Source organism: Ipomoea triloba, chromosome 5 (assembly GCF_003576645.1).
Source record: "Ipomoea triloba cultivar NCNSP0323 chromosome 5, ASM357664v1".
Lineage (NCBI taxonomy): Eukaryota > Viridiplantae > Streptophyta > Magnoliopsida > Solanales > Convolvulaceae > Ipomoea > Ipomoea triloba.
Window position 1 is genome coordinate 3,548,978 of NC_044920.1, and position 10,343 is coordinate 3,559,320.

Genomic DNA, 10,343 nt, shown 5'->3' on the forward strand with positions numbered 1-10,343 from the left:
CTAAAAAAAAAAAAAAAAAAAAAAAAAAAACTAATTAGTACTCCGTATTTAGTATTGTGTTTGATATTTGGATTGCTATTTTGTTATATAATGTTTAGTTTAGATTTGGACTATGTAAATATGTATTGTTTGATAGTGTGTTTAGAAAATTAAGAAATGTTGAAAATTGAGGTTTTTCGAACTAATCCCAAAGTGAAACCGAACTTTTTCAAACCGAATCGAACTATAATGTTAAACTGAATGGTATCATTTTTTTTAATACCAAAACCGAAACCGAAAGAAGAACGAAAAACGAAAAAAACAAAAAAAAAACAAAAAAAAAAAACAAAAAACAAAAACAAAAAAACAAAAAAACAAAAAACAAAAAACAAAAAACAAAAAAATCAAAAAACAAGAAAAACAAGAAAAATCAAAAAACAAAAAACAAAAAACAAACCGAATCCCGAAACACCCACCACCCCTAGCAAAATGGTAGATTATTATAATAAACACCACTGTAGACCCTGTTGTCCATTCTCCACAACACAAATACTAAAATACAAAAATCATAGCAGTACAAGATAATAAACTCTTCAGCACAATCACAGTATCACACAATGCATCTCTTCTCTCTCTAAGAAACATGTGATAAATTAAACATTCAATGTATTAATAATGAACTTTTAGTATAATGAACATTCTCTCAATGGTCCACCTTACAAGGTGACCGTGATCCATGGTATAAGTATATTTGTCAGGTGCTGACAATTTTGGGTTATCAATTTTTACTTTTGCTAATTTTGGCACAAATTTAGTCCATTGCAGCTAACTAAGATCTTTGCTGCCAGGAGCTTCTGCCACCATTATCAGCACACACAAGCTTTCACAGACCGTTCTTCACCAGAGTGGTGAGATCGCCATCTCAATCACACCTGATCACTGGGAAGCAAAGATCTATTACTAGCCCTCATCACCAATTCACCATCAATTTCTAACCACCTTCACACTTAGATTTCCACCCAATTCAGGCCTATCGTCATATGAAATTCACAGCCCGAATTTGTTTGGGGCTTCCTCTGTCATCCATGCTTCACTGTCACTAGGGAAGAATAGTGATAGAATATGCATGTAAATGCAATAAGGAGAAAAAGATAGATGAAGAACCCAGTACCTTGTTGATCTCCAATATATCAACTGAAGAGGGAATATGATGAACTTGGCTTCTGTTATTTATTTTCATGTACAAGCTAAGTAGGCATGTTGTAAGTTACATAGCTGAAAGAATCAATTCTGATTGATGATAAGGTTAACAGAATAACTCAACTGAAGCTTTTTTGGCCCAAGTTTTGGATATCTTGGTAAAAAAAAAAGGCCAAAATGTCAATTTGACATTGGTTCAGGGTTAAAATTGAGCAAAATACATAAATTTAAACCCCAAACCTAAGGGACCATCACGTCCCCTGCCCTGAGGACCTTATGAGAGGAGGTAAATCATGGGATGTGCCTCAGTGGCATAGTGATCTAAGTGCTTGCTTATTTCCCCGGATCTTACCCCTTGCAGGGTTCGAACCTGAGCATTTGCTGGCCACCACAGCCACACTCAGGTTTTGAACCCCAAACCTAAGGGCCCCTCACGTCCCTTGCCCTGGGGCCCTTGTGAGTTGTGAGAGGAGGTAAATTATGGGATGTGCCTCAATGACACAGTGATCCGAGTGCTTGCTTATTTCCCAGGATCTTACCCCTTGCAAGATTCGAACCCAAGCATTTGCTACCCACCACAGCCACACTCAAGCTTTCACCACTGAGCTATGCCCGGGGGGTTGAGCAAAAAAAAATATTGATAGGGGAGATGATGGAATGATGGATTGAGAGAATTGACTGCAACAAGTTAAACTTTTGCAAAATTGGGCAAAAAAGTGTTAATTGTTATGGCAAAATTGTCAATGCATGAAAACCATAAGAGCCAGATTGACAATTCAGCCAATGTAGAATCTGTGTACTAGCATCTGTTCAAAGTAGCACAATAGGCAAATAACAAGAGCAAGTACAAGAATCCTCAACTTTTTCTAAGCATTGAAGTTGAGATTATAGTTATCAACAAAACAATTCAGACTATATTCTTCTACATTCATCAGCAGGCTGCAGAATTCTAGCACAAGCAGAAGTTGATTTGACCACATAAAAAATAAAATAAACACACACACAAGCTGTATGTTGCAGCAATTCATTAGTGAATCAAGAAGTAAAACCAATCCCAAAGCTGCATAATCCGAACTAATTCCTAACACAACTTTATTCACTTCAGTGAATGATTCAAAAAAAAACGTATAAAAACTAGCATAAAGATGCACCCCATTGATGTTGGTTCATCTTCTTTTTACAGGCAAATCTCAAATTCCTTATAGGCTTCTCCACTCCATTACTGATTCTCTGCCCCTTCATTGTTTACATTTCCGAATTTCTGCTTGAAGGAATCCTGCCTCTGTAACCACATCATATGCCCCTAACATCCATTACATCCAACCCCCCATCAATTCCAAAGTTAGCATAAATCAGTCGATCCCTCACCCATCTAAGAAAACCACGTCCAAGTACAATGCAACTATATACACACACATACGTGTTGTGGAATGAGATATTACCTGGAGACCAGCCGCCCATGCGATTAGGATAGAGGCGAACCAGAACTTTTTGTCTTTGAGGAGGTCTTTTACTTGGAATTTCCTGGTTTCCATTGCGAAATCTAAAACCCTAACCCTAGGAATGTGCGCGCAAATAGATCCGATTTTGATCGGAATCCGTATTCAGCACTTGGCTGATGTCGGGCCGTAATTTTGAATGGTTTCGAATTTCGGTAAATCACAAACTATGCAAATAACTTTCTGTTATTACACTTAAACCCTTATTTCTCGAAAATCAGTTTTTTATCTTCTTCTAAAAGAACTAAAAAAACTGAGGGAAAAGTGTCAAATTAGTCCCCTAAGTCAACTGGATAGTGCAATTAGGTCCCCTAAGTGAAAAAAGCTTCATTCAAGTCCCCTAAACCTGTAAAATTGTTCAATTAAGTCCACTTTTACTTATTTAGTAGGTTAAATCTCTGTGGTGTTGACAAGTGTCTTTTTATATTATTTTTAAACAAATTTATTTATTTATTAAAAATTAAAAATATTATTTAAAAAAAAAAAACAGAAACGAGGGGGAGGACGANAAAAAAAAAAAAAAAAAAAGGAAAAAACCTCTCAATTTTTAGCTCTGAAAAACCTGCCAATCTATTTAAAGTATGGGAAAATCATTACATGCTATCTAAGCACAAGATGCTTGGCAATTATTCTTAACATCTTAGATACGATGAACTCAACTCATTAGAACGGGTATAAACCCAACAATTATCATAGACAAGAAATATGTTATAGCCTAGAAGCAGGACAAGATGGAAAATCAGTTTTTGGAAAAAGTGTCAAATTAGTCCCTTAAGTCAACTGGATAGTGCAATTAGGTCCCCTAAGTGAAAAAAAGCTTCATTCAAGTCCCCTAAACCTGTAAAATTGTTCAATTAAGTCCACTTTTACTTATTTAGCAGGTTAAATCTCTGTGGGGTTGACACATGTCTTTTTATTTTATTTTTAAACAAATTTATTTATTTATTTATTAAAAATTAAAAATATTATAAATAAAAAAAAAACAGAAACGAGGGGGAGGACGAAGGCTGCCATCGTCGCAACCACCACACCGCCGGCACCCTTCACGTCTCTCTCGCGCATGGAAGCAACCNAAAAAAAAAAAACAGAAACGAGGGGGAGGACGAAGGCTGCCATCGTCGCAACCACCACACCGCCGGCACCCTTCACGTCTCTCTCGCGCATGGAAGCAACCACCGGCCACCATGAACCTCCGTCTCTGTCACTCTCTCCCGAGCATCTCACCTTCACCTTCTTCTCTCCGCCCTCAGCCTCTCCGCTCTTCTTCCCGTCGACGGCAGAAGTGGCCGTGACCAGCAGCGACGGTGACACAACTACAATCTCCAACGAAACAGCAGATCCAGTGGGTCCTCTTCCTTCCTCGACGACGAACAGCACCAGTAGCAAGGACTTCGGCGATATAGTGGAAGGCGACCTCCGGCGTAGGTGTGTAGCAGCCTTCGTCCTCCCCCTCCTCGCTTGAGTGCGGAGCTTGGCAGCAACAGATCAGATGAGGCAGCAGTTCCTCTCGACGGTGAACAACGGCGGCGACCTCTAGTTCTCCTTCGGAGAGTAGCGGCAGCAAGCGGTGTGGTTGGCGGTGTTGCGACGAGGGCAGTGGTTGCCGGCGGTGTGGTGGTTGCGACGATGGCAGCCTTCGTCCTCCCCCTCGTTTCTGTTTTTTTTTTTTAAATAATATTTTTAATTTTTAATAAATAAATAAATTTGTTTAAAAATAATATAAAAAGACACTTGTCAACACCACAGAGATTTAACCTACTAAATAAGTAAAAGTGGACTTAATTGAACAATTTTACAGGTTTAGGGGACTTGAATGAAGCTTTTTTTCACTTAGGGGACCTAATTGCACTATCCAGTTGACTTAAGGGACTAATTTGACACTTTTTCCAAAAACTGATTTTCCATCTTGTCCTGCTTCTAGGCTATAACATATTTCTTGTCTATGATAATTGTTGGGTTTATACCCGTTCTAATGAGTTGAGTTCATCGTATCTAAGATGTTAAGAATAATTGCCAAGCATCTTGTGCTTAGATAGCATGTAATGATTTTCCCATACTTTAAATAGATTGGCAGGTTTTTCAGAGCTAAAAATTGAGAGGTTTTTTCCTTTTTTTTTTTTTTTTTTTGTTGTTGTTGATGGGAGGGTGGGTTTTTAGAAAAAAAAATTTTTGCATGAGGAAAAAAAAAAGAAAAAAGAAAATAAAACATGAGCTTAAGGTGCACGCTTCCGCACAACGGGAGCGTGTGGCGCTTCAAAGTGGTTGCCAGCTGGCGGCAACTCTGTCTGATTATATTTATTTTGTTTTTTTAAAGGTTGTTATTGTGGTTATTTTTTAAAAAAATTTAACAAATTTTCTTATTTAGTTTTGTTATTATTATTATTTTTAATTATGCAATGTACTTTTGAATGTAATATATAATTTAATAACATATTATTTAAATTGAAATTGTTAATTATCAATTAAGTTAAAATTTGATATTTTAATTTTAATATAAACAATTATAATTATAAGTTTTAGAATGATAATAAATAGAGAAATAATTAGAATATGATTTTTGTAAATTGGTGGGTCTTAAAAATTTGAAAAAAAAAAACTTAAATTTTTTAGGAAGAAAGTTTTTGAGATTGAGTGAGATAGTGGATGTTGAGGCCCACAAAAAACTGGAGAAAAAACATAGCTTGCTCTAAGGTAACAAACAGTTATGTAAATCAGACAACATAATATGGGTTACTAGTCTAGACAACATTACCGACCAAGGTTTTAACTCTTTGACCGAGGACAATTCAACCACTCTATGGGTAACTTAATGCGCAAATTATATGGTGGACCATGGTCCACAATGCGTTGTAGACAATGGTCCAGGCTGATAGTGCAGTTGTGTTGAAAGGATACTACAGTTGTGTTGAACTGATACTGCAGTTGTGTTGAAAGGAAATTGAGTTGCGCGAAACAGAGGTTGTTCATCCGTTCAACACCACTGCAGTATCCGTTCACCACAACCATGGTTGCAGTACGCACTAGGCGCTAGCCAGGCGGTAGACTAGCGCCTAGCGCCTAAGCGGTCTAGGCGGCGCCTAGGTGGTTCTAGGCGACGAACTATAAAAACAAAAAATTAGTTCATCTGTGGGTGTATGTTATATATATATATATATATATATATATATATATATATATATATATATATCTTACTTCTCTTACTTATATAAATAAATAAATTTAAATATATATAAATATAATAATAAAATTAGCAAGGCCGACTCGCTCAAGTTAACTCGGCTAACTCTGCCGAGTTGGCAAGTTAACTCGGCCAAATTCGGCCTAGTCGGCCGCCAACTCGGTCCAGTCGCCCGAGTTAGGCGCTAGGCGGCCTTCTAGGCGGTCGGTCACTTAGGCGGACGCCTAAGGAGCGATTCGCCTCGGATTAAACGTTCTCTGTTCGCAACTGCAGTTTCCTTTCAACACAACTGTAGTATCTGTTCAACACAACTGCAGTATCCTTTCAACACAACTGCAGTATCAGCCATGACCCATGGTCCACGGTATAAGTACTGAACTTAATGTGTATTATAGTATAACAATAGAAATATCATTTTATCTTGTCTTGTCAATTATATATCATGTAATCATGTATATCTATTATTTGGTCTAAAAGGCTACCTTTAGCACTTTGTGGAGAACTTTTGGTCATTTTCTTAGAGAAATCAGCTAGTTTTCCTCTTCTTTCCCTATCAGCAATGGTAAATAACAAGGGAAAAAAAAAACATATATAATCCATGTCAAAGGGGGGAAATTTCCCTCTAAGCTTTTCTGTTTTTTTTTTTTTTTAAGACAATGAAAAATATAACTAAATTATGAGTATTTCACCTAATGAGAAGAAAATGTATACAATTATTAAAACTCCAATTACAAATAGAATAAACCAATACAACACCTTACATGACCACTTGATTATAGGCCCTCCAACTCATCCAACTTAGGTGAGGTCTCATTGGTGAATTATCATAGAAAAAAAAAAAAAAAAAAAAAAAAAAAAAAAAAAAAAGTAAGAAGAAGCATCTCATTCAAGAAAATGGACCTAAAAACCAAACAAAATCCATGGTTGCAGAACTCTAGTCAAGCTTTTTTGCTTTCTGTATATCAGAGGGTATTACTGTATAAGGCCATAAAATTTTCACAGTTGCTTAAAGCCCTGTAACAAGAGAATGGGAATATTGCAAACTAACCAATATGGAATCACAAGAGAGCTGTCGAAACTTGCTCCTTTAAGTGAGTACTACTGAGGTGGTGATTTTCCGGACAGATAAAGAGCGAGCCTCTCTCGTTGAGTCAAAGCAGGCTTGTTAGTAGCATCGCCATTTTGTTGCCGATAATCCGGGTCATGGTTGTGTGATAAGAGTGCCTCGTTTTGGATTTCATCGTCTAAATCGATGAGTATATTGTGCAGGATGCAGCATACGAGTATAATCCTTGGTAGCTTGTGCTTGTCGGGCCTCCACATTATGCCTTGAATGATCTTCCATCGCTCTTTCAGCCTTGCCAACGCACGTTGTGCCACCTTCCTGGTTGCGTAATGGCGCTTATTTAACTCGAATTGATAATCAGAAAGACCCCGCCCCTGATAAGGAGTTAGAAGCCATGGCAGAAGGGGAAATCCCGAATCCCCGACTATATATTCTCTTATTTCGGTACCATCTGATAGCTTGAGTTTCTTGCTATTAAGCCTCTTTCCTTCCTCTGCAAGTGCGAAGAATCTCGAGCTCTTTAGCACTTGAGTATCACTCATACTTCCGGGCAACCCAGCCAAAACATCTAGGAATCTCATAGTGGGGTCTACAATTGCCTGCAAAATCATACTATGGTTCTTTTCTAAATCACACCAGACTTTACTCGAAGGATCTGCTGAAGATTGGCAGAACATGATGTGCGTGGTGTCAATGGCACCGCAACAATTCGGAAGGCCACGTATACTCTCGAATTTATCTTCTATCTCTTTCACGTCTTCTTCAGTCGAAGGCCAGCAGAGATGGTGAAGCCCTCTTTCTTCCATGGATTCCACGAATCTCCAAGTTATTTGTGCAACAGATGACTGGTGCAGCCCGAGGGAATCACCAAGACTCGAGAGTGATTCACCTGAACTCAATCTTCTTAAAGCTACAGCCACTCGGTCATTTAACGACAAAAGCTTGCCACTAAGATCAGTTAAGTTCGGGTGCTTGCACATCATATCGTCCTTAACTAGTGAACAGATGTAATTAAATGTTCTCCTTGAAAACTTGAAAACAGATTCAAACGTAACTTTATCTCCCGAAGACCCTGAAAAGTGTCAAGTACAAAAATTGTCATCAGTGAACTCTACTGTCTCTATAAGCTCACAAAAACCATTTAATATTCGAGGTAGTAATCTACAATCTCCAACCTCACACCAGGATAAGAATGAATAACAATGTTAGTAAACACAACTAATGTGGTATTTGGAAAAGAATGTTTGTGAACACAATGTGGCATTTGGAAAACAATGTTTGAATATCAAAATCTTTAATATGAAAATATATGCTCATGAATGAAATTTCAATTTTGTGCCTCAGATCCCATCAAAACATGAATCGAATACTCTGTATAAGACATTAGCATTCTGCAGAATTAAAGAATTATGTCGGCTAGGAAGTTTAGACAAGCCATATGTAATCTTCCCATCATAGATCACATTTTTCTAGTCGAATCAAAGAACCAAAAGACATAAGTTCCCCTTCTGTTTGATATCCTCATTTTGACCCTACCCTTTCACTATTATTCACTTCTGTCCGCATTTTGAGGATAATTCATTCATTTTTTCCATAATCAACAGACCATCATTCATTATTGGAGAAGGTAAGAGTGAAATTAAAGATGAATACTTAAACAGGGATGCTACTAATCAATCACAACATTTAAAATTATGTTCTTGCAAAACTACAGTACAGGCTTCAAGCACCTAGACTCCTAGAATAATGACATTTTCTACAAAAACAGCTAACATAAATGGCATGTCCCAGGACACCATTGGACCATAACACTGAAACACTTGATATCAAATTAACAAAATACTTTCAAACATTTGATAATTAACAAACAAAATGAATCAATCTTATCCTCAATAACACTATAGTTGCATTCTTTCAGATGTCTCTCTTCTACACTTAATTCCTTGAATTCTCTAATTGTAATACCGCTAATTTGTCCAGCATTGCTCTCTCTTTACCTACATTGGTCAGAGATAGCAACGGTGGTCATCATTGGTGGGCAATAGCACCCGAAGTCACTGTATATAGTAGGAATGCCCTTTATATATGTTCATCAGAATTGTACTCCAAGGTCATTACAATGCTGTTCATGTCATTTCAATCAGATTTATAATTACAATGACCATCATTCATAACATCATCGAACAAATATACTGTTAGGATCAAGCACTTACCACTAAGCCAAAAATCACAATTTTATTTCCTTATACTGCCACCACATTTTCGAGAGGCAGGGTGCTGTACTTGGCCTTTTACCGGTCTTCATCCATCAATTCCCTAACCATCAATTGCTGGACTTGGCCTTCACGGGCCTCCGCCCAACATTTACATTTTCAACAAACTTAGAGTAAAATCTAGATGACATGCTTTGCTTTGTGCACCAAAAAGCTTGCTTTCTTGGAGTAGTAGACTATAGACATGGACATACAAGTCAACTTCTCAAAACTAAAGTATTCACTATACAGAGTACACAATTATCCCCAGAAGTTCCCATTTTGGCATCCCTTGCTCCTACTAATGCTCAAATTTTGTTTGCTTGTTATTATTCCTTCTAAATTCTAAAACACTACACGAACCCATTAATGACCCATCAAGAAAACACTTGAGAACAAAAATGCTGTACGGACATCGGGGGGCGAAAATCAGGAAGCATAAACACAAACACAACGCGGGCGGTGATGGGTGAGGGGTTGCGGGGCTCATGAATCATGATATATAGATACACACATATACAAACAGACGTACCAGTGATCCTGCGGGAGAAACCATCCCACCAATCAGAAGGGGAAGGCATGGGTTGTCGATAAAGGGTAGGGGCATAAGAGGCAACATCTTTTTCAGCCTTCTTCTTCCTCTTCAGTCCCCTTATTGGCCCCATTGAAGCGCCGGAAAAACTGCTCCACCGACACAGTAGCTTGCAGAAAAACGAAGATCCGAAAGTTGCAACGGAACCGACCCGTTAAAGTTGAAGGTGAGTGAATGGGAACGGTAATGGGTTTGTTGGGAGGGGGCAAAATTGTTTCTTTTTCTGGGTTTTTCGAAGCATGCAGTGATGGGTGCGTTTCGTTTCGGCAATACAAAGAAGGGGGGAGAAAGGAAATAAGATGGAAGACTCACATTTACTGTTTCGCGGCCTAATCTTTTGTTCCATTTTCTCAATATATATATATACCAATAGTTATACCAATGGACCCGGTAAGGTGGACTCATGTCCATTTACATACTGAATTTGCATAATTTATATACTGAACATTTAATATATAAATTGTGTATTTTGGACCCGGATCCACCTGGCAAGGTGGACCGAAATTCACAGAATAATTTATCTATATATAATGTATTATCTTGAGAACCGTTCTAAATGAGCCTAATCGAGACTCGC

At 37.8% G+C, this 10,343-nt stretch overlaps 1 protein-coding gene across 1 annotated transcript; it reads right to left on the reverse strand.

The window, feature by feature from the left end:
* Nucleotides 1–6,762: 6,762 nt before the first annotated feature.
* LOC116021165 (protein ALP1-like) lies at nt 6,763–10,028 on the reverse strand. The gene is made up of 2 exons (XM_031261777.1): nt 9,707–10,028; nt 6,763–7,994 (listed from the first exon to the last, which is right to left on the reverse strand). The coding sequence occupies exons 1-2, from the start codon at nt 9,837–9,839 to the stop codon at nt 6,955–6,957; spliced, it is 1,173 nt and encodes a 390-aa protein (XP_031117637.1). The 5' UTR covers nt 9,840–10,028; the 3' UTR covers nt 6,763–6,954.
* Between the last annotated feature and the right edge of the window lie 315 nt (nt 10,029–10,343).

Coding starts and splice junctions, on each gene's coding strand:
- LOC116021165 (XM_031261777.1), bottom strand. CDS start 9,839: ATGGGGCCAATAAGGGGACTGAAGAGGAAGAAGAAGGCTGAAAAAGAT. Junction 7,995..9,706: donor TTTCTCCCGCAGGATCACTG/GTACGTCTGTTT, acceptor GACACTTTTCAG/GGTCTTCGGGAGATAAAGTT.